The 25033-nt window shown below is 47.5% G+C and overlaps 1 protein-coding gene across 5 annotated transcripts in view; it reads right to left on the bottom strand.

Annotated features, from left to right (window-relative positions):
* TMLHE (trimethyllysine hydroxylase, epsilon) overlaps window positions 1-25033 on the bottom strand; it is a 44276-nt gene that overhangs the window by 13557 nt on the left and 5686 nt on the right. Inside the window, exons 1-3 of one of the 5 annotated variants that reach the window (XM_045030838.1) lie at window positions 12577-12657; window positions 5176-5357; window positions 1779-1955 (exon numbers count right to left, since the gene is read on the bottom strand). In XM_045030838.1, coding sequence (XP_044886773.1) covers window positions 1779-1955; window positions 5176-5356 — 358 coding nt within the window. In that variant the 5' untranslated portion in view covers window position 5357; window positions 12577-12657. Of the gene's footprint in view, window positions 1-1778; window positions 1956-5175; window positions 5358-5737; window positions 5778-10133; window positions 10183-12576; window positions 12658-25033 lie in introns of those variants that run through there. The other 4 variants (XM_045030836.1, XM_045030839.1, XM_045030837.1 and 1 more) reach the window with 4 other exon arrangements.

The following is a 25033-nucleotide window of genomic DNA, read 5'->3' on the forward strand; positions in this document are numbered from 1 at the left end:
CCAAGTGTGACGTGGTGCCTTAATCAAAGTTTAGAACAGAATGCATCAGCTTTGCAGTCCTATAACCTGAAATCAGATCCATTAAAACTCCCTAGACAGTACAGAGTGGTAATGCACCAGGAATCAGGCACTGATAGCACAGGAATGGTCTGAATAAACTACTGAGCTCTAATGGGACAAATCTACAATCACTCCTCAGAGCAGGAGAAAAAGTGACAAGCTGTGGAGCAGAGAACTAGTAGAGGATAAAGTAGGAGACAGGAGTTCTGATCAGACCCTCACATTAAGGGGGAAAATGTAAAAGAAAGGAAGTTGTTCATCTTCTAATGTATTGTTTGAGTGTCTGCATTTTCTCTTATTTAAACAAAACATTTGGGGAAAAAAGGAAACAGAGCTTTAGATTCTGAGGGAATGTTTACAACTATAGCACAGGCTAGAACCACACTCTGTTCTCAAGCCATCTGTTCACAGCTAGGTCTCTTCCCGAAACAGCACTTAATCCAGAGATAAGCCTGGACTTCCCCAGGAAACGTAATAAAAATGTAAGTCCTTTACTGTGCTCCATCAGCACTCTTTGCCACAGCAGGATCGCCTTACCATCAGCCCAAGAATGTAAGCTAAAGAGCACCCATGGGGCACTGGGAAATCTTTACCATATGCCTATATTCAGTTCTTACATTCATTTAGATTTTTTTTTTTTTGGTGGGGGGAAAAAGGGCTCCATTTGTTTTGTGACTACGAAGGTTTGATTTTGTCCTATTTAAAAAAATATGCTTTAAAAAGTCACCTCTCTGAATTTTATTTTACTTGTTAAAAAAAGAACACCCAAGAGAAGAGAAAAAAATTATTTTGAACTTTGTTTACTTTGTGCAATGACTACACACAAAGTGCTGTCAAGCTGAAATGTTTTCCCATTTGTGTGAGCTTTTTAACACAACCAACAGAGGAAAGCAACAGTATACAGGGGAAAACATGCTTCTCAATCACAGGAATAGGCAGGGGACTGAGGTAGTGTGTGGGACCTGAACCTACTTTGAAACGTTTCTGAAATAGACTAGGTTTCTAATTGATATTGTTTCTTAAAGATTACATCAGCAGTTCAGCTCTCGCAAACCACTGTGTAACAAGTTGTCAGCATGCATGCAAAAAGATGCAAAACAATGAGCCTTTGTCTAAACAGAGAAGCTTACCACTAGAGTTATAGTGCTATAACTCCCTGTGTGGACACACTTACTATGGGTAGATCTATACTGCACTTTTGTCAGTAAAACTTTTCTCAGATCGGGGTGTGGAGGGAAAAAAAAAAAGCCACCCAAAAGTTTTACCCATGAAAAGCACCTGTGTGGACCGTGCTTTGTTGGCTGTGCCACTATAAGGTACACAGTGTAGACATAGTTTAAAAGAGTGCCTTTTTCTGGTTTAGCTTATGTCGCTTTGGCAGTGGTAAACACTAAACTGGAAAAAGGCACTCTTGTAAGAGTGGGGATTTATAATTATGCCACTATATCACTATGACTATAGCAGTATAGCTATGCCAGTAAATTTCCCCATGCAGACAAGCCCCAAGTTTCAGATCTCCACTAGTGAGAAACAGCTTTTTAGACACATTGAAAACAAACTGAGTTTCCTTTTCAGTTAAAAGCAACACAACCCTGGAAATGATTTAAGGCATGTGCTGACTGTAGAAAGCACCTAGGGACATCTCGCAGAATGACAATGTTTACGTTGGCTGCAGCTGGGCCCCTTCATAACATTTAGTGCAGACTCCCTTGACTTACATGTTAGAAAGAGCGTGGTCTCATCCACTCGGACAGTCTTTGGTTTGATGCACAGATCCACACTAGCTGTGTCTAGGCTGCGCTGGTTGGTCTTGGTGTTGTAGCAGGATGCTGAGCGGCAGTGATCACGCAGCCACACGTAATCAAAGCGCATCAGGGTCTCTGCATACCTGAGCTCTGGGGAAATAGATAGTTAAAAAAGAGTCCTTGGTCAAACAAGTTAAAACTAAGGATTTGTCTACATTGCAGCTGGGAGGTGTAATCCCCACTTACCTAGACATACATGTAAGCGTTGTGCGAACTAGCACACCAAAAATAGCAGTGTGGCCACAGCGGGCCAAGTACATATCAAGGATTTCAGACTTGGGCGGCTAGCCTGAGCCGTCGTGGCCACACTGCTATTTTTAGTATGCTAGCTTTATCAGAGCTAGCACATTTATGTCCACCTGATCTGGGAATTACACCTCCCAGCTGCCATGTAGATGTACCCCAAAAGGCTAAGAACCTCACCTGTAAAGGCCCACTTGCAGCAACTACAAAGTCTATTAGTATTTACCCTCAAACCACTGCACACACACTATCTACCGCCAAGGGGTGTTGTGAATATTAGGCAAGTGTTATTTTAACCAGGGCCTAATATTCTATAGGTTGTTCAATTCTCACTGAGCCCAGAGGTCCCCTCCTGCGACACTGCTGGGAAGGAAGACTGCAGCCTTAGCCATGCTGGCCATGTACCTAGGCAGTTACTTATTCCTGTCTTCCTTATTCCTTGACAGACCAGACTATTTCATTCCCTTTGCAGAAGTGCTGTCCAGAAACCATCTGAGGTAAGATGCTCCCTTCAGTATGGCTGAAACCATATTGTTAACTGGCAATTGTATAGAAATACAGAAAGAGGAAAAAGTCCAGCCAAATAGGATAGGTATAAATCAACAGGCCCATCTGAATACAATGGAAACCACTGGTGCACTGGCACTAAGCTTGACACTGAAATATTCCTTGACCCACAGCATGGCAGGGTGCTTTTGCCTTTCTCCCATCCCCAAACAGCTTAAACCTGTCTCAGCCAGCTCTGATATCTTTAAGAATGTCTTTGTGTAAGAGGAGAGTCCCTCCCCCTCTAGTCCAGCTTGGCTTTTGAAATCCAAGTATCCAGATCCATATGCAATTAGGCATTGCATCATGCTTTGGACCAACGGTATCTTAAATACTGGGCAATTTCCTTTAATTACATACTTAAAAGATCAGAGGGGTAGCCGTGTTAGTCTGGATACTTAAAAGAGATGCTTTCAAATAGAAAGGTCCCCTAAACTAGCCTCATTTGTAGGGCCCTACCAAATTCACGGCCATGAAAAACGCATCATGGACCGTGAAATCTGGTCTCCCTCCTTGAAGTCTGGTCCTGTGTGTGCTTTTACTCTGTATTATACAGATTTCACAGGGGAGACCAGCATTTCTCAAACTGGGAGTCCTGACCCAAAAGGGAGTTGCAGGGGGGGTTGCAAGGTTATTTTAGAGGGGGATGGGGGTCGTCGTATTGCCACTCTTACTTCTGTACTGCCTTCAGAGCTGGGAGGCTGGACAGTGGCGGCTGTCGGCAGGTTCTCAGCTCTGAAGACAGCGCCCTGCCAGCACCAGTACAGAAGTAAGCATGGCAATACCATACCATGCTATGCCACGCCACCCTTACTTCTGCGCTACTGACTTCAGAGGTGGGCGGCCAGAGAGTGGCGGCTGCTGACTGAGGGACCAGCAGTGCAGAAGTAAGAGTGGAAATGCCATACCATCCTTACTTCTGCGCTGCTCCTGCTGGCGGCGCTGCCTTCAGAGCTGGACTCCAGCTGTCCAGCTCTGAAGGCAGCACTGCTGCCTGCAGCAATGCAGAAGTAAGGTTAGCAGTACTGCAACCTCCCCTAGAATAACCCCTTGCAACCACCCCACAGCTCCTTTTTGGGTCAGGATCCCTACAACTACAACACTGTGAAATTTCAGATTTAAATAGCTGAAATAATGACATTTACTATTTTTAAATCCTATGATTGTGAAATTGACCAAAATGGACCATGAAGTTGGTAGGGCCCTACTCATTTGATATGCCCAAGGTATATCTTGACATGGTGACTGTACGTATCCCTGTGGCCTGCGCTGAAAGGCTACACATGGATAGTGAATTACCTTCAGGTAACAAACAGAGCAGAAATTAGCTAAGAAGTATCAGATATCATTAAACACTGGAGCTATTGGCGGTTATTAACTGGTCTGTCAGCTGCCTTACCAGTCTGTTTCTCTGTCTGTCACGGGGCTGAAGTGGCTTGCTCAAAGCCACGCAGCAAGTCAAGGCTGAGATGGGATAGAACTCTGCCTTAGCCTGCTAGACTGGGCTGCCTCAAAATATTAGGGCATGAATATGACCTGGTCCCATATGTCCCTGAAAATACCAAACCAAACCTCTAAACCAGAGGTGGGCAAACTACGGCCCGCAGAACCCTCCTGCCTGGCTCCTGAGCTCCTGGCCCGGGAAGCTAGCCCCTGGCCCCCTCCCCTACTGTTCCCCCTCCCCCACAGCCTCTGGGCAGTGGGGCTGCAAGCTTCTGGGGCAGTGCAGCTGCAGAGCCCAGCCTGACCTGGTGCTCTGTGCTGCGTGGTGGTGACGGTATGGCCTGGCTCCAGCCGGGTGGCATGGCTGTAGTGCCGCCAGCCACCGGTGCTCCAGGCAGTGCGGTAATGGGGCAGGGAGCGGAGGGGTTGGATAGAGGGCAGGGGAGTTTGGGGGGGGCCAGGGGTCGGGGCGGTCAAGGGGCGGGGAACAGAGAGGTTGAATGGGGGCAGGGATCCCGGGGGGGCAGTCAGGAATGAGAGGAGGGGTTGGATGGGGTGGCAAGGGGCAGGGGTTCTCAGAACAGTCAGGGGACAGAGAAAAGGGCTGGTTGGATGGGGCAGGGGTCCCAGAGGGGCCATCAGGAATGAGAGGAGGGGTTGGGATGGGGCAGCGGGGGGCAGTCAGGGGTCAGGGAGTGGGGTGGAAGTGGATGGAACAGGGGCCCCGGGGGGCCCATCAGGGAACCAGGGGGGGCTGGATGGGGCAGGAGTCCTGGGGGGGGCAGACAGGGGGGAGGGCCAGGCCACGACCCCCTCCCCTAACCAGCCCTCCATACAATTTCCGAAACCTGATGCAGTTCTCAGGCCAAAAAGTTTGCCCGCCCCTGCTCTATACCATATAGTAAGAGGGCTGTGATCTGACTCTACTCTCACTTACACTAGTGGAAATTAAGAGTGACTTGACTGAAGGAGCACCAGCACTGTAAAGCACGATCAGAAAAGGCTGCCTCCCACCCGACCCACACTGAGAGGTGGACACACACCGACACGTGCATGCGCATACACTCTCACCCCTTACCTAAATGATCACCATGTAATTGCCAGGCACAGTTCAGAGACGCTGGGGCCATATGGTGCCAACGGGATACAGCAGTGAGGCTCTTTCTGTAACGGGGCTGCCATGATATTTGGTGTCCACTGCCTCTATTCAGCAGGCACCGGGTGCTGGAGAATAGATGCGTCAACCTGTGGCACCACATACTGGGGAAATTCAAGAAGAAGGAGAGACACCAATGTTACTATGGCTGGTTCTATGTTACTATTTATCTTTATTACAGAGGTGGCAATCAGGGCAAAGATAGGGCCAACCCAAAATAGTTTACAATCAATGTTACTGACAAAACACAACCACAGGATGAAAGACAAGCGTGGGGAGGTGAAAGTAAGGGCTTGGCTACACTTACAAGTTGCAGCGCTGGTGGAGGCTTTCCAGCGCTGCAATTACACCCCGTCCACACTTGCAGGGCACAACCAGCGCTGCAACTCCCTGGTTGCAGCGCTGGCTGAAAACCCATCCCGGTTGGGGTATAAGGAGTGCAGCGCTGGTGATCCAGCGCTGCTCAGCAGGTGTGGACACTCACCAGCACTTTAATTGTCCTCCAGGGAATAAGGAGTTATCCCAGAATTCCTGTTCAGCCACTCTGCTCATCAGTTTGCACTCTACTGCTCTTGCCTCAGGTGACCCGCCCTTTAAATGCCCCAGGAATTTTAAAAATCTCCTTCCTGTTTGCTGCAGCCAGGTGTGGAGTGCAATCAGTTAATCTTTACAGGTGACCATGCCTCCACACGGCAAACGAGCCCCAGCATGGAGCACTGGCGAATTGCAGGACCTCATTAGTGTTTGGGGGGAAGAAGCTGTGCAGTCCCAGCTGCGCTCCGGCCGTAGGAATTACGATATCTTTGAGCAGGTATCAAGGTCCATGCTGGATAGGGGCCATGATCGGGACGCACTACAATGCAGGGTGAAAGTTAAAGAGCTGCGGAGTGCCTATTACAAAGCCCGCGAGGGGAATCGCCGATCCGGAGCTGCCCCCACGACCTGCCGTTTTTACAGGGAGATGGACGCGATACTTGGGGGTGACCCCACTGCCAATCCCAGAACAACGATGGACACTTCTGAGCAGGCTGGGGGACAGGAGGAGGCGGAGGCGGCGGGTGGGGGGGAGGAAAACGCGAGTGAAGCTACTGGGATGGGGGAAGACACCCCAGAGTGGGCATGCAGCCAGGAGCTCTTCTCAAGCCAGGAGGAAAGTACCCAATCGCAGCAGCCAGCAGTTGCAGAAGGACAAGCAGAGCAGCGGGTTACGGGTAAGCGGCTTTTATTTTCTGGGTGGAAATGTTTCTGGAGAGGAAGGGGGTTTAGGGCTGCATGCATGCCAGCCTAGATGTGGAATAGCCCACTGATGTGGTCTATCACGTCGCGGTAATCGGCTGCAGTGATCTCAGCAAAAGTTTCAGCCAGAGCGTGGGCAATATGCCTGCGCAGGTTTATAGAGAGAGCCACTGTGTTCCTTGTCCCAGTCACGCTGACGTGTCCGCGCCACTGTGCCGCGAGGGGTGCGGGGACCATTTCTGAACACAGGCAAGCCGCATAGGGTCCAGGGCGGAATCCACATTGCTGTAGAAGAGCCTCCCGCTGTTCCCTAGTGACTCGCAGCAGGGAGATATCTTCCAGGATTAACTCCTGTGAAAAATGTTGGGAGACTCTTATAGTGAAGATCACCCCTGCAGCTGCATCTTCACTCAACCCCTCTATCACTCCAGATTACCCGAAGCAACCAGCACCCCTCTATCACTCAAGCCCCACTTCTCCCTCTATAAGCACCCCTCACTCACCATTTCATGGCTTCTGTTGTGTTATGTGTGTGGTAAAAGAATGCTAAAGTGAGGACTAAGAACTCCCTCAGTGTAGCAATTTATGTCTGGAGATACTGAATACAATGCTGCCCTGTTAAATGTTGTCATTTCTGGCTTTCTACAGTGACCTTGACTGCTGGACTGAGCAGATGTACCACAGCACAGAGGCTGCACAATTTGAGGAAAAATCCCCGAAAGAGCAAGGAGGACATGTTGAAAACTGTTCTTCATCACTCTGCTAGAGAGAGTAAAACCTTGCAGGAGTGGAGAGAAAAGGAAAGCATGATCCGCCAGAGACATTGGCGTAGAAACGCTGTGGCAAAGAGGAAAAGCACAAACCAGCTGCTAGACATCCTGTCGCGCCAAGCGGACTCTCTCCAGGCTATCGTAGCCATGCAGGCAGAGCAGTCCCGTGCTGCCCCACAGCCCCCCCCCCGTCCCAAAGCTTTTTGCCTTGTGCCCCAATGTCAGCTCAAACCCCCTTTCCCCAGCATCCAGGTTCTTACCACCACCAGCTGCCTCCAACACCTGTACGTTCACCAACCAGCCCTGATACCTACCACCCTTACCCTCTGCACTCAACCCCCATCACCATGCAGTATATGCACCCTGAAGTGCAGGATTCATTAAACAGCACTCCAGACAGGACATATGCAAACTTGTGACTGTACAGTTCACCAACCCACACCCCTGCCCTCTTGTGTTCATGAAATGTTGTGTGTCTGTCTGTCTGTCAAGGAAGTTTTTTTCTTTTCAATAAAACAATTCTTGGCTTTGAAAACAGTCTTTATTATAGCAGATAGTGAAAGATACCTTAGCCCAGTAAAGAAAGAGGCACTGCAAATCATTTTAGGGATAATAGAATAATAGTGTAAACAGTGCAATTCACTCCCAAGGCAGCAAACATTACTGTTGGCTTTCAGCCTCAAATTCTTCCCTCAAGGCATCCCTAATCCTTGAAGCCCTGTGCTGGGCCTCTCTATTAGCCCTGCTCTCTGGCTGTGCATATTCAGCCTCCAGGACTTGAACCTCGGTGGTCCATGCCTGCCTGAATGTTTCACCCTTCCCTTCACAAATATTATGGAGGGTACAGCAAGCGCATATAACCGCGGGGATGCTGCTTTCCCCCAAGTCTAGCTTCCCATACAAGGAACGCCAGCGTGCTTTTAAACAGCCAAAAGCACACTCCACAGTCATTCGGCACCGGCTCAGCCTGTAGTTGAACCGGTCCTTGCTCCTGTCAAGCTTCCCTGTATAGGGTTTCATGAGCCAAGGCAGTAACAGGTAAGCGGGCTCTCCAAGGATCACAATGGGCATTTCGACGTCCCCTACTGTGATCTTCCTGTCTGGGAAAAAAGTCCCTGCCTGCATCTTCCTGAACAGGCCACTGTTCCGAAAGATGTGTGCATCATGCACCTTTCCAGGCCAGCCTGTGTAAATAACAATGAAACGCCCGCGGTGATCCACAAGCGCCTGGAGAACCATAGAGAAATACCCCTTATGATTAACGTACTCTGATGCCAGGTTGGGGGGGGGGGGGGCAGAATAGGAATATGCGTCCCATCTATCGCCCCTCCACAGTTAGGGAAACCCATTTGTGCAAAGCCATCCACAATGTCCTGCACACTCCCCAGAGTCACGGTCTTTCTTAGCAGGATGCGATTAATTGCCTTGCAAACTTGCATCAAAACGATTCCAACGGTCGACTTGCCCACTCCAAACTGGTTCCCGACCGACCGGTAGCTGTCTGGAGTTGCCAGCTTCCAGATTGCAATAGCCACCCGCTTTTCCACCGTCAGGGCAGCTCTCAATCTTGTGTCCTTGCGCCGCAGAGTGGGGGCGAGCTCAGCACACAGTCCCATGAAAGTGGCTTTTCTCATACGAAAGTTCTGCAGCCACTGCTCGTCATCCCAGACTTCCATGACGATGTGATCCCACCAGTCAGTGCTTGTTTCCCGAGCCCAAAAGCGGCGTTCAACGGTGCTGAGCATTTCCGTGAATGCCACAAGCACTGTAGTGTCACACGCGGCAGGAGAATCGATATCATCGTCAGACTCCTCACTGTCACTTTGGAGCTGAAGGAATAGCTCAACTGCCAAACGTGTTGTGCTGGCGACACTCATCAGCACAGTCCTCAGCAGCTCGGGCTCCATTTGCCACAGAAATCGCGATTCACACACAGAGAGTAAAACAGAAAGACACTCACAATGGCGCCAAACGTTGCCGGAAAGACTGAATGCTGGGATGTGAAGCGATGCACCACGGGGCGTTGGCACAGGAAGCGGAATGACCCGCACACTTCCTTCCCCTTCCCACAATACTCAGCGCCAAAATGGGACGAGGTGCTCTGTGGGATAGCTGCCCACAATGCACCTCTCAATACAGCGCTGGAAAGTGCTGCAAGTGTGGCCACACTGCAGGGCTGGTAGCTGTCAGTGTGGCCACACTCCAGCGCTGGCCCTACACAGCTGCATGACCAGCGCTGTAACTCCCAGCGCTGCAACTTGTAAGTGTAGCCAAGCCCTAACAGTAATAGGAGCAAGTTTAGGTGAAGCCTGGCAGTGTGCCCAAAGTAGCACTGAGTTGTTTCAAGTTACATAGAATCCACCATGTTCTCTAGTTCAAACCAGCAAGTGACCCGTGCCCTACACCATCTACACAGCCATCATCAGCTGTACAGTGAAAATAATTTAATATGCTTCAGGTTTTTAACTAATACTTTTTTTAATAGGGGGCTTTATTGCTGAACTTTGACTACTACTACTACTACTACATTCTCTCAATTACTACACAGCCATGCAGGTTTCTAAGCTTAAATCAGAACCCACCCAGCTGTTTTGTGGCAGCAGGAATCCACATCTGTTATTATAACAACACTGACAGGGCACCCATCACAGTGATATCTGGGTGCCCTTTACCCTGCTTTCAATCAACAGCTTTAGATCAATAATATTAAATATAGGAATGTTTGGAAAATATAACTGCATCAAGCAGGAGATGGAGACTATAGAAAATGATTTTTTAATCTGTTTCATTTTAATTCTCATTTTGGGTGTTTCCTTCATCATTTTATCAATCAGAAAAGAAGGTTTACCCTAACTCTGCTCTGATTCGCCATACCTTTCTATTCTTCTGAACACGAAGCCTGATCTCGTTTCCAGCATCTCCACTTAAGGCTTTACTTGCTCATGGACATCCAGATGCTGGTAAGAACAGCAGCAATACAGAGGCTGCAAGTTTCCAAAGACCAGATCCTCAAAGGTATGTAAGTACCTAACTCTCATTGGAGTTAGGCACCTAAGTACCTTTGAGGATCTGGGTCTAAGACTCTATCTGCAGTGCTAAGCAGAGGAAGTAACTAGGTTAATCTCTCTGAATAACACTTGCTAGTCTTAACAGCAAACAGAATGGCCTTTGTAAAATGGAAGTTGTTTGAGATTACAGAATTCTAAGGTCAGAACATCAGTAAGATGATTAATTGAACTCAGCCCATAAATTATTCATAGACAATAGGAAAACAATCAGGAAGTTGCTAATTCTGGTGGTTACTAAAACCTAACAATCCCTCTTAAGCAGGCTGCAAGCAAGCAGACTGTTTTGCTAATCATCTGCTTTCATCTTAGAATGAAAGCGTTTTGGCTCAACATTGGAGAGGGTGGGGCAGAAGGAAGGCAGGGAAAAGAGAAAAAGTATGCTGCTGCCCTACAGGCCTGTGGCTTGGGACAAGCACGTTTGAACCACTGAATTATCACCTTAAGTGCCCAAGCATGAAAGACATTGAAAATTTGCATGCACCTCCACTCCTAGTACCAAAGTCACCACCTACATCATTCCTGTATTAGGTGATACCATGGTTCAGAAATCACAGCACATTGGCCAATGTTAAGTTTTTAAATGGTGTCCAATGTACACCAGTTGAAGAAAAAAAGGGGGGGGGGCGGTCAGATAAATTGCACTTTGGATACTTTTCATCCAAGGAGCACTTTACAAACAAACAATGCCTAACTATGCTTCCCCTGCCTCTGAGAAGTTGGGAAGTATTCCCATTTTACAGTTGGGGAAACTGGGGCACAAGCAGGTCACTGTGAAGCAGAGACTACAACCCAGGAGCCCTTTTAATCCAACTCCCTTGCTCTGACCATCCGATAATGCTCCCTCCTACATAAAATTAATTAGTGAATCAGATAGGATTGAAACAAATAAGCACCCAACATTCCCAAGAGCCAGATGCCACAGGAAGGCCTTGTCTAAATGAACACTAGTTTGTGGCAAGCTGGAGTGTAAATCTAGCCTGAAGTAGGCTGTCTGCTGTCATGCACTAGGTGTCCATGCGGACCCTGTTGCCACACACAGTTTTGTAGTGTGCTTTAATTTATGCTGCTTGATATGGGAGTAGATCAGTATGCACTGGGGGACTTTCAGTGAGTGGCAGCAGGATTCACATGGACACTTAGTGCCCAGCAGGCTATTGCAGGGCAGACCAACACCCCAGCTTGGTCTGAAAACTAAGCGTTTGTTTAAACAAGCTCTGAGACAGTGCAATGGCTACACATGAAAGTAAATTAGCCAGGTCTCATTCTAGTCCCTGATTATTCACTTCAGTGTCCAGTAGCTGCTCAAGAGAAATTGGGGCCAGAATGGCAAGACATAGTGCTGCAGCTCAGGAATAAGGTGCCCTGGCAGAGCTGGCTGAGGAAAGATGACAGTGCCTGCTTTTCCACTGTCTGGCTCTAGCCAGCAACAGTCAATCGTTTTTGTGGACAAACTTCATACTTCTAACATCAGCAGCCCTAAAAAGAGAATTAGCCAAATCGGGTGAAAAACCTTTACAATAATAAAACAGCAAACAAGTCTTCAAAAGATGCTACCTTGAGCTCAGCAGTTAACTACATGATATTTATACAATTTACAAATCCAAACTGTATTACCTACTATTGTACACACTGAACCCGAGATGATATCCCTGAGACTCTCATGTTGGCTTTAAAAAAAAAAAAAAGATCTAGAGAGTTTTTGCTCCTTAGATCTGTTTTGCATAAAACAGGGCTAACAGAAACAGCTTAACCGAGAATTGGATTGCTTCAGATTACAAATGGATAGTGCTGTAGATGAGATACACACTTCTATATTAATTGTCAGTTATAAACTAGGGCAGAAGAGGGACAAAAATTACCTAGCCAATGTAAAGATAAAGTGTCTCATGCTTTGATATCAAAGTGTCAAGTAAATAAGACCAAATGTATTCAGGTCTGAAACACTCTGCGAAGACGACACAAACTTTCATCTTGGTGAGCTGTAAACTAGACTGCCGGTCAAAAGGCTAATTTTAGCTAATAACTTCGATGACGTTCAACTAGCATGTTAAGAAAAAGCCCAGTCTAGCTCAACACCATACCATGCATTTGGTATTTCATGACAACCTCTCCTTTCATACTATATGTTAAAGAGCACAGTGGTTCATTTCAGCATTTGGCGCATCCACAAGTTTAGCTGAAAGAAAACCACAGAGTCTATATACATTTCTATATAGACAACACAAAATAGAAAGATTGCTGCTACAAACCTGTTAAGAAAACAACCTCTACCGTTGGGAGCTTGAACTGTAGTTATCTCCTTCCACACACAATCCTTTTATTTCCTTCCTCTTTCAGTATCAAAGGTTGCCAGAGAATAAAAACATTTAGTGGGTAAATGATCTGCTTATCTAATCCAATCAGAATCATACTGTGTTTCTGCTCTGTTGGCAGGAGTCAGTCACTGCAATAAGTGCATTCAGTGTATTTCATTCAAGTCTCAGTTATGGATATTAAAACTAAAAAGAGAATTTGAGAAGCTGAAACCAAAAAATCATATACTAGAGAGCATTTACATTTACCTTGGGTGCCAGTTTAACGAATCCTGACTGAAAGTAGCAGGTTAGACCTGTCCTCATTAAAATTAGCCATTTAGACAACTAAATTTTCTTGTATTCAGCTTACCTTTATACTGTTGACCTTTAAGTTGTCCACATTACAGCTAGATCTAGTTATCAATGCAGAGAAGTACAATGGCTTGAGGTGTCAAGACAAAGTCCCTTAAGATTCAATAACAAGTGGGTAGGTGGAAGCAGCAGCTAAACCATCTCAGCCTGAATCCAAATGATCAGGGGAGTTTGAGATGGGAGAGATGTATTGGATCATCAAGCCCATCCCTTTACCAGGGCAGGACAGAGTTGTACACAGAGAACTTAAGATATTGTTTTACATTATTTATCCACATGGCCAAGAATAACAGGAGTGAGAAAGATAGAAACAGGTCAATAGAATCTTAACCCAAGACTGGGGGTGGGAGGGAGAGACTACTAGGGAAGAGAATGCAAAAGGATGAAAAATTTAAACATACTGGCACCACTGCTTATTTAAGTTTTTAAGAAAAAAACACCATAGCACAGCCTTCAGGAGAAAGAGTAAAAAAACAAAGTTTGTTGCTACGGGAGGCAAAGGGACTACAGTTGCAAGTAACAGAATAGCCTCTCTGCAGAGGATACAAGAAGAACTTACAGTGAGTGAGATCAGATGGCCTTTCAGTTCATTTATTAAAGTGCTTTCAGTTCCCATTTCAAGGAAAGAAAAATATTGAGCAAAGGAAGTTAGTTAGGATCCAAGTATTTTAATCAATACAAGATTTTTTTTTTGGTAGAGTATTAAATGAATCTGTGGTCTCTATCCAGTTTTTAAGCGAGCAGATCATCATCATCCCACAAACCCCCACATTATACCTGGCACTACCTGGGAAAGAGGATTTCCTATTCCAGTGCTGTTAATCCAGCACCGTTTAACACCACAACATTTACTCATAATCAGTGGGGCTGCAAACTCTTGTTCTAATTTGGCATTTAAAAAAGGTTTTCATCAAATGCTGAATGGCTCATATTTACTCTTCCTTTGATTAATCCTTTATTTTCTTACAAGCTTCCAACTAAGACCAAATGACTTGTTCATGTAGGAAATAGGACAGAATTTCAGTATTGCAACCAACAATCATCATCATCATTATTATTTTTTAAAAAGCAAACTGTTCCCCTAAGCAGCCTGAGAAAAAATGTATATTGTCTGCAAGTCTCAGTCAGGATAAATATTTGGTGCTGGTTGCCTGGAGACACAGTTGCATCTTTAATCTAGAATTTCTGTGCTGCTTTAGAAAATGCAACCAACCATCCTGAGGCCGCACTATTAGAGTTAAAATAACCTTTGTGAAGAGAATACTGATTAGACAGGGATAATGCCGAAGGCTGATAAGGAGACGCCTCCCTTAGGAAGGTTACCATTCAATGCCAGGGGTAAATGAGAGAGTTATTAAAAACTATACAAAGCACTGAAAGTCTAATCATAAACCAAGTGAAATAATTGATAGGTACATAAAACCCAGTGATGATGGGTGTCTGAAATGATATGGATGCTCATAATGCATTTCCTATAGTAACATATCAGCAGTTTTAAGGATTTACGGAGAACGTGTTACACAGCACAAGTACCACTTATAAAAATAAATAAATAAATAAATAAACCCACCACAAGTAGTGGATAACACTCTTGTATCAACCTAGATTATTTTCTCTGCTAAGAAGCAATCTTCCAGATTTATTCCACTACACTGCAGCAGCAGGCAGTTTTCCCACACTGGATCTCTGCTATGACAAATCCCCACTCCCCTTCCCCCCACAATTAAGGTAATGTCAACAGTTAAGTAGCTAATAAAGACATCAGGAGGCAATGTCGGCTTTGAATTAATTTTGCTAGAAATGAAAGCTGTAAACCAAATACCTGGTGTTTAACGCTGACTGCTTGAGACAAGACCCACCTTGCAGTAATTGTATCGACAGAACAAGCAGCAATGGTCTCAAGTTGCAGTGCAGGAGGTCTAGGTTGGATATTAGGAAACACTATTTCACTAGAGGGTGGTGAAGCACTAGAATAGGTTACCTAGGGAGGTGTTTACAGAAGGGAAAGCCTTGGCTGGGATGATTTAGTTGGTGTTGGTCCTGCTTTGAGCAGGGGATTGGACTAGATGACCTCTTGAGGTCTCTTCCAACCCTAATTTTCTATGATTCTATGAAATCTCCCAACTCTTAACTCATTTGTATCAATACTTTCATCTGCTTCTTTTTAAAGACCATAGCACATAATTCTTTCTGTAATTCTCTTTTCCAGCAGACTAACCAACCCTCTTTTTATCACCCCCCACACATGATCACATTTATGATAGTACTTACTTCGTTCAAATGGTCCAATTTAACATGGTTCTATTTTTGCTGGGTCTGTACTTTGACACTAATTAAGCCTGGGCTAAATGCAGGAAGGCTAGCTCTCAACATGTCAGAGGTGTACTGCCACCTGCTGGAGAAGAGGTAAAAATAGTGCCTTCCCCCTTAATGAACTATCACTGACAGAAGCATAGAGAAACCTATTGTAATTCACGGATCAATAACATTTGAAGTAATAATCCCTGTGTGAACTTTGGGTCAAACCATATTATTCAAAATTGCACTAACATGGGTTTGAACTGTAGTGAAGACAGGGCCAAAATTTATCTGGGTCTAGGGCATTTTGATAAATGCAAATCAGAGCAGACCCAACAAACTGAAAATTCTTGCGTAGTTTGTATGTGTGTTTTTTCCATTATTTCTTCTACAAAGGCAAATATTTAACTTTCTTATAAAGCTAAAGTGTCTTCAGCACTAAAGTTTTATATCACACATCAACATATGCTCAGGGTTTGATTAAAAGAACCAAATAAAATACCCCAAATATTTTAAAATTCTGCACGCTGTCATAGAAGTTATTTTGTTATAGCCAGAAGAACTAATAATCAGACACCCTACTGGACTAGAATCAATGTATAACTGAGTAGAGAGCTCATATGTAATCTAGTGGCAGCATATTCTAGTGGACTAAGTTTTGGACCGGAACTGTGGACACAACACTTAGCATCTCTGTTTCAGCTTTCCCTTCTGTAAACAGGGATAATAATTACCTAATCCTGGCAGGATTAAAGTTTGTACAACACGTTGAGGATGTTAAATGCTATGTAAGTGCTAAGTATTAGATAACACTGTCCCCAGTGGGTGAAGAGATGATAATATTGAGTGGGAAACGGCCTCCCCACCCATTGAACCCATGTAGATGCCCCTCCATTAGATCTGATTAACAGTAGGGCAACACACATGCACCCTATGCAAGTCGGTTGTTTTGATAAAACAGATTTTATCAGGAAGCTGCCAAAAGTCTTTTGAGAGTTCAGCTCCTTCCCTAACTGCTGGCACTCCTGCCCCCATAGCCAGTTATGGCTAACTAACCAAACAGCATCATCTGAGCAATTGTTGCCAAAAAGTCATGGCTTCCACTGGAAAAAAAGGTCAAGCCACCCTTTTCCCACACATCTCTTCCCCATAGTCCATCATCACCCACAGAGAACAGGCTGAGCCTCCCTTTCACGTCCACTGAATGTTATTCTTTCAAATTAAGGAATCTTTTAAACAGATATTAAGAAGACCAGGATAATGTACTTTTGATCTAAGCAACACGGGATGATCCTGGAGTAAGCCGTAGTCTACAGAGATATCAGATACTTATCCACATCCCCTAAGAATCATTTGGCTGATAGTCTGGAAATTGCTAGTGTTCTAAGGATTAAAAATCCTCCAGTGAATCAATCCCCATTTAAACCAGAAGCAGATTGCTGAAACAATCTGTTTCTACAACTAAACCAAATTTGTGTACCAAGTGTGCTATCATTCAAACTTAGAAAGTAGCCTTGTCTGGATTCAGGCGGTCTATCAATCAGATAGTTCAAAGGTCAGCTCCCTTTCCCACCCTAAAGTTTAGTCCAGTAAATGGGGTACAGGACATCAGGGCAAAATGTATAAATCTAGTTTTGACAGGTTAGTCCATCTAAAGCAGCAACACTGTGTAAAATCACCTGGGATGGCTGGAGGTAGAAAGATCAACCGTTCTCTCTCATCCCTCCAACCCTTTCACTAGTTCACAGAACCAGTTATACAAAAATTATAACACACCACGCTAGGCTCAAGACCAGGGGTCTCAAACATGCGGCCCGCGGGCCGCATGCGGCCCGCGGAGCTCTTCCCTGCGGCCCGCGGAGCTCCCCAGGGGAGCTCCGCAGGGCCCCCCAAGAGAAAAGCGGAGGCTCCCGCCTCCGCCCCTCTCCTGGAGCCTCGGCGCATAGAGCGCCGAGTCTCCGTCCGAGCGCCTGAGCCCCGCCCGCTCCGAGCCGCGTGGGGAGGGGGCGGGGCTGGGAGCTCTGGGCTGAGCGCTGCGCTCGGCGTGGAGCTCCCAGCCCCGCCCCCTCACCACGCGGCTCTGAGCGGGACCGCCGGAGACGCGCTCGGGTAAGGGGGAAGGGAAGCGGGACCCGCCGGGGCCGGGCTGGGGGGGGGGGAAGGGAAGCGCTCAGGGCTGGGGCAGAGGATTAGGGTGTGGGGGAATGAGGGCTCTGGCTGGGGCTGAGGATTAGGGTGCAGGGTCCTAGTGCCTGCCCTCCGCCAGTACTGGCAAGGCAGGCTTCCCTTACCCTGAGCCTCTCCAACCCCAAACCCTCAGCCCCAGCCAGAGCCCTCAGTCCCCCCGCACCCTAATCCTCAGCCCCAGCCCTGAGCACCCCCACATCATGAACCCCTCATCCCCTGCACCCTAATCCTCAGCCCCAGCCAGAGCCCTCATCCCCCCCACACCCTAATCCTCTGCCCCAGCCCTGAGCGCCCCCACATCATGAACCCCTCATCCCCCCGCACCCTAATCCTCAGCCCCAGCCAGAGCCCTCATCCCCCCGCACCCTAATCCTCAGCCCCAGCCAGAGCCCTCATCCCCCCACACCCTAATCCTCTGCCCCAGCCCTGAGCGCCCCCACATCATGAACCCCTCATCCCCCGCACCCTCATCCTCTGCCCCAGCCCTGAGCGCCCCCACATCATGAACCCCTCATCCACAGCCCTCACCCACAGCCCAACCCTCTTCCCTAGCCCTGAGCCCCCTCACATCATGAACCCCTCATCCACAGCCCTCACCCCACAGCCCAACCCTCTTCCCTAGCCCTGAGCCCCCTCGCATCATGAACCCCTCATCCACAGCCCTCACCCCACAGCCCAACCCTCTTCCCTAGCCCTGAGCCCCCTCGCATCATGAACCCCTCATCCACAGCCCTCACCCCACAGCCCAACCCTCTTCCCTAGCCCTGAGCCCCCTCCTGCATCATGTACCCCTCGCCCTCAGCCCCACAGCCCTCACCCCTGCACTCCCTCCTATCCCCAAACTCCGTCCCAAAGCCTGCACCCCCACCCCCTGCCGCAGCCTGGAGCCTGCATCGAGCACAGAGCCTGCATCCAGACCCCCTCCCCCACCCAAACTCCCTCCCAGAGCCTTAGGCAGTAAATCTAAGTGCGTGTTTTGTCCTTTGAGTGAGGTGCATTACTGAGTGTATATATTTATTAAAACTGCGCGCGCTTAGGGGAGGAGGTGGAGAAGAGACAGGGCAGGGGCGGGGCCTCATGGAAGGGGTGGATTGGGGGTGGGGCCAGGGGCAGCAAGGGGGCGTGTCAGTGATGCGGCCCTCGGGCCAATGCACTAGTCCTCATGCGGCCCTCGGGGTCATTTGAGTTTGAGACCCCTGCTCAAGACAGTACACGGAGCGTTTCTCCAATAATTTTAGAGCAGTAATAAAACACTAAGATAGCTGCTCTTACACTTTGGGAAAGCAGTTTTACTACAGAAATTGAAGTCTACACACATGAAAACTGGAGCTGGACAGGGGAAAAAAAAAATCAAACGGTTACTAACCTTTCCCTAACTATTGTTCTTCAAGATGTATTGCACATGTCCATTCTGATTTAGGTATGTGCACGCACTGAGCATGGCTGTCGGAAATTTTTCCCCTATTGGTATATGTCGGCTTGGCTCTAGAGCCCCCTGGTGCCGCGCGCTCATAACGCTGGTACAAGGGGGCCCCCGCCAAGCCTGCGCTCTTTAGTTACTTCTTACCGACCACTCAGAGTGGGGCTGGTGGATGGGTCTTGGAATGGACATGTGCAACACATGTCGAAGAAAAACAGTTACGGAAAAGTTAGTAACCATTTTTTCTTCTTTGAGTGTTTGCACATGTCCATTCTGATTTAGGTGACTCACAAGCTGTAGCATCGGAGGTGGGCTCTGAGTTGAGGGGCAAGCCAACTGTAGTACTGCTCGGCCGAATTGCACATGGTCTATTGCCTGCTGAGTAATGGCATAATGAGCTGAAAATGTATGTACTGAGGACCAGGTTACTGCTCTGCAGATATCCTGAATGGGGACCTGAGTCAGAAAGGCCACTGATGAGGCCTGAGACCTTGTTGAATGAGCTGTGAAGTTCGGTGGAGGGGGAATGTCTGTGTGGTCATAGCAAGCTCTGATACAAGATGTTACCCATGATGAGATCCTCTGAACAGAAATGGGAAGACCTTTCATCCTTTTAGCTATCACCATGAAGAGCTGTGGGGTTTTGTGGAATGGCTTGGTCCTTTCAATATAGAATGCCAAAGCCCACCTAACATCCAGAGTGTGCAAGCATTGTTCCTCCCCATTAACATGTGGTTTAGGGTAAAAAATTGGCAAAAATATGGGTTGGTTGCAGTGAAACTGGGACACCACCTTAGGAAGGAAGCTCAGGTGTGCACGTAACTGCGCCTTGTCCTTAAAGAAGACTCTATAAGAAGGTTCTTCAGTGAGGGCTTGGCTCTCTGACACTCTCCTGGCCAATATGATTGCCACTAAGAAAGCTACCTTCCATGAAAGGTGAAGTAGTGAACATGTTGCTAGTGGCTCGAAGGGTGGTCCCATCAATTTTGAAAGGACAAGATTCAAATCCCATGGGGGGGATTGGCTTCCTCACTTGATGGAATACCCTCTCCAGGCCTTTAAGGAAGCAGATTACCATCTTATGAGAAAAGACCGATCTATTGCCTATCTTCGGGTAGAATGTGGAGATGGCTGCCAGGTGGACCTTGATCAAGGAGAGGGCCAAGCCTTGCTCCTTCAGGGATAGAAGATAGTCCAAGATGAGTTGTAAGAGAGTTTCCAGAGGTGACATTCCACATTGTGAAAACTGAAAGGAGAAACACTTCCACTTGGTACAATAAGCCACCCTCGTGGAGGGTTTCCTGCTGCCTAGGAGGACTTTATAGACCTGCTCCAAAAAGGCTCGCTCATCGGGATTTAGCCATGAAGACTCCATGCTTTCAGAAGCAAGGAGCCAAGGTTTGGGTGGAGCAGATGCCTGTGGTCCTGGGAAATCAGGTCTGGGTGGAGTGGAAGTGTGACCGACGTCTCCACGGACAGTTGAACTAGCATTGTATACCAGTGCTGCCTGGGCCAAGCTGGAGCTATTAGGATGACTCGGACCTGATCCTGTCTGATCTTTGTCAGCATCTTGTGAATCAATGGAGTGGGCGGAAAGGCATAACACAGACCATGTCAGCAGGAAGGCATCTGTGATGGATCCTGGGCTGTGACTCCTCAGGAAGCAGAACTGTTGACACTTCCTGTGGGCACGGTTAGCAAACAGATCTATCTGGAGATAACCTCACCAGCGGAAGAGGTCCCATGTGACATTTAGGTGAAGGGGTCACTTGTGGTGAGCGGAAAAGAACCTGCTGAGGTGATCTGCGAGGTGGTTCTGTACTCCTGGTAGATAAGAAGCCTACAGCTTGATTGCATGAGTGATGCAGAAATCCCATAGACTGATTGCCTCCTGACACAGAGGGGATGAACGGGCCCCACCTTGCCTATTGATGTAATACATGGCTGACGTATTGTCCGTGAGAACCGAAACTGTCTTGTTTGTAATATGAGGCAGGAACGTATGGCAAGCTAGGCAGACCACCCTGAGTTCCCTGATATTGATATGGAGCCATAGCTCCTCCTTGTGTTCTGAGATGACTTAGATAGGCTCCCCAACCTAGCACTGAGGTATTGGAGACCAGATGTGCAGATGGTTGGGGTCTTGCAAAGGGTACTCCCTTGCATAATACTCTGCGGCCAGCAAAAAACTTGAGGGAGTCAAGGCCTGAGGCGGCAATGTGAGGATCCTGTCCATTTGGTGCCTGGACAGGGAGTACAACGAGCTCAGCCAAGCCTGGAGAGGTCTGAGTCTCAGCCTCGCGTGTCACATTACATATGTTCAGGAAGCCATGTGACCGAGAAGGCTTAAGCATAGTCTGACTGTTGTGATGGGGTACGACTGAAGGGAACAAGTAAATTGCCTGGAAACGTTCCTCCGGGAGACAGACCTTTGCCAACGTTCAAAGAATAGAGTTCATCGGGGCTCTTATCAACTGAACAGGTGTTAGAGTTGACTTCTGTATGTTTATGACAAGGCCCAAGTCCCAGAAGGTTGACTATATAAGGGCAATGTCAGACTGTACTTGTGCTGGGACTGGCCTTTGATGAGCTGGTCATCCAGGTACGGGAAGACATGAACTCCTCTTTTCCTTAGGAACACTGCTACCACTGCCATACATTTGGTAAAGACCTGCCAGGCAACAGAAAGGCCAAATGGGACGCCAGTGAAGTGATAATGCCCCCAATTCACCACAAAATCTCAGGAATCATTTGTGACCTTGGAATATTGAAATATGAAAATATTAGTCTTTCAAATCGAAGGCAGCATACCAGTCCCCTGGATCCAGCAACAGAATGATGGATGCCAAGGAGACCATGCAGAACATTAGCTTTTTGAGGTAACTATTGAGTTTGGTCAGGTCTAGGCTCAGCATCAGGCCTCCCTTGGCTTTGGGAATCAGGAAGTAACTTGAATAGAACCCCTTTCCCCTTAGCTGACCTGGAACCTCTTCCGTGGCTCCCATCCAAAGGAGGGATTGCACCTTCTGCTCTAGCAGAGGCTTGTGAGAAGGTTCCCTGAAGAGGGACTGGGAACGGAGTGGGGGGGGGAAGAGGGGGGTCACGCACGGGAGAATGTAGAAAGAAACTGGAGGATATACTCCATGTAGTAAGAAGAGGGTCTGAAACGTAAGGCCTTGTATCAGAGGCCTGAACTAGAGTAACGGTCAAAACTTTCCTGAAGCATAGTCAAGTTGTGAGCAAGAGGCAGGCCCTGCTCTCAGAATTTGGCAAGCACAGGGCTAATTTTGCAAAAATGCATATTCCTAAGAGATGCTGGGCACAGAGTACTCACGCAAGCACATTCCTGAAGGGGGTACCAGGACACCTCGATACCAGCACATTAGCCAAAGGTAACAGGAACACACTGACCCATCCTAAAGATAAGGTCAGGATGACAGCACGATGGATAGAGATGTTTTGATCAAACCAACATGTACAAGGCAATGGGTGGTACCCTGATATATCAGGGGCAATATGTAACTTGTTTGTATTGGTGTATAAAGATGTATCTCAGAGGGAGTGTCTTTGGCCAGCCTAGGGGGCAGTGGAATGTTCCACCACTGACTGAGCTGCATCCATTGTCAAGGACATATATGTATTAGTGGTCCGGTAGAGTCTGCATGATACTAGCACCATGCTTTGTCAACAATAAACCTGGCCGGGTACCGTCATATCTTCATACCTTAACGGATTTTGTGGTCTTTGAGCAGTTTGCTCGAGGTCTGCTGTGTCAACTGTCTGCACAGAGCTGGGACAGCACACAAGGAGAACAAATGCAGCCAAACATCTAACCACACCTCGATTCTACGGTGTTTAAAACCCAGCAGTTGGAAGTAACCCATTTCCAGGCCTTGAGGAAGTGGGTAAGGCAGTCGGAAAAGATGGGGAATAGATCCTGAGATTGAGGGGTTGGTATGTCATCCTCAAGAACCTTGTCAAAACGAGTGTCTCAAGTTGCCTGTGCGGCGTTGGCCCAACTGAGATCCTGTGGCGGAGGAGGGTGGAGGTGGTCTGCGACTGAATCCCCTACTTCTTCCCCTCCTCTGGTCAAGGCTAGGCTGCTGGGTGTAATAGCGCTTAACTGCTGGGGTCTGTATTGCCTTCTAGGCTGAGACGGGTTATGCAGCCCTAGAGATTTTAATGTGGCCCTAGAATCTTTAAGGCTGTGAAGCCTAGCATCTGGTTGCTCTGAAAAGAGCAAAGAACCTTCAAAGGGCAAGTCCTGCAGTGTCCGCTGGACCTCCTGAGGAAAGCCAGCTTCTTGGAACCAAGAGCTCCTTCTGATGGTAACCAAGGTGGCCATGAATCTAGCTGCAGAATCGGCAGCACCCAAAGCCATTGCAGGGAAGCCCTGGCAATCGTCTTGCCCTCGTCCACCAGAGCTGAAAACGCCTGCTGGTTGTCTTGAGGGAGTTTCGCTCTAAATCTGTCCATTGACTCCCACATGTTAAAGTCATAGCGATCCAGCAATGCTTGCTGGGTCACTATGCAAAGTTGGAGGCCCCCCATCATTGAGTATTATTTTCTGCCAAGTAAGTCTAACTTCTTTGGCTCCTCTGGTCTCCACACATGACCCATCTGTCCTTGCTGGTCCCTCTTGTTGGCCGCCACCACCATGAGAGATCCTAGCGGGGGATGAGAAAGTAAGAATTCACAGCCTTGAGCTGGAATTAAGTATTTGTGCTCCATTCTCTTGGCTGTGGGTAGAAGGGAGGCAGGTGTCTGACACACGACCTTAATCAGCTTCATTATCGCCTCATCGCAGTGGCAGAGTGACTTTTGCAGGCACTGACGCTGATAAAATAGCTACCCGCTTTAGCAAATCTTGGGGGGGGGCCCTTAAATCATCTTGAGGGGGGGGAAGCCCTCTTCGCAATAGGATTGTCATCCAGTGAAGAGGAGGATGTGACTTCTATACCTTGGGGGAGCGAGCTGTAACCCCCATATTCCTCATTTTCATATAATCATGATCTTACATATAAAGCATGCCTTGTAAGGTATCAGGGGAAAGGTTATGATCTGCTGAAAGTCATTCTCTATCCATATATGTATATCATTAATGCATATGAAGTTATGAGAATCGTGTAGTATGGCTGTCACTAAAACATGCTGTAAGTTGGGGGAAATCGGCCAGATATTAGCTCCCCAGAGGCAACAGCAAGTAAAGTAAGCAATGCCCAGGCGGGGTATCAAACAACCCATCAACATCTGTTGTCCAGCAAGGGAGCTACAATGCAATGACTCACCTGCATGAGGCCACACCTGGTGAATTGCTCAACCTTGCTTGGAGAGACTCAGTAATGCTCACTTGACTCTGAAAGGGAGAGGGGAGGGGGCGCAAAGCCAAGGGGGAGGAAAGAACATGAGAAAAGGAAGAGATGTTTGCCATGCTCTTCCTCTCTCTTCCACCTACAGCTACAGACACCACACCAAGTGACTGAAGCGCTGATCAAAAGGGAGAGCGTGACTGAAGAGCGAGCAACCAGCCAGCCTGTGGTGAGACGCATTTAAGTTTGTAAGGGCATTGAAAGTGTTAAGATCAGCTTAAAATGCGTTTTGCTTTTATTTCATTGGACCAAATCTGACTTGTTCTGCTTTGACTTATAATCACTTAAAATCTATCTTTATAGTTAATAAATCTGTTTGTTTATTCTACCTGAAGCAGTGAATTTGGTTTGAAGTGTGTCAGAGGCTCCCCTTGGGAGAACAAGCCTGGTACATATCAATTTCTTTGTTAAATTGAACAACTCATAAGCTTGCAGCGTCCAGCGGGTATAACTGGACACTGCAAGACAGAGGTTCCTAGGGTTGTGTCTGGGACCAGAGATATTGGCTAGTGTCATTCAGTTACAAGTAGCTTGGAGCAGCTTACATGCCAGAGGCTGTCTGTGAACAGCCCAGGAGTGGGGATTCTCACAGCAGTGCAGGGTAAGGCTGGCTCCCAGAGCCAAGGATTGGAGTGACCTAGCAGATCACTGGTCCACATAACACCAGAGAGGAACGTCACAGAGGAAGAGGCATGAAAAGCTGTTCTTTCTTCCATCGCCTCCTCTACTCAGGATGCCAGAGCCTACTATTCGGTACCAGTTACGG

The sequence above is a fragment of the Mauremys mutica genome, chromosome 9 (genome assembly GCF_020497125.1).
Source record: "Mauremys mutica isolate MM-2020 ecotype Southern chromosome 9, ASM2049712v1, whole genome shotgun sequence".
NCBI lineage: Eukaryota > Metazoa > Chordata > Testudines > Geoemydidae > Mauremys > Mauremys mutica.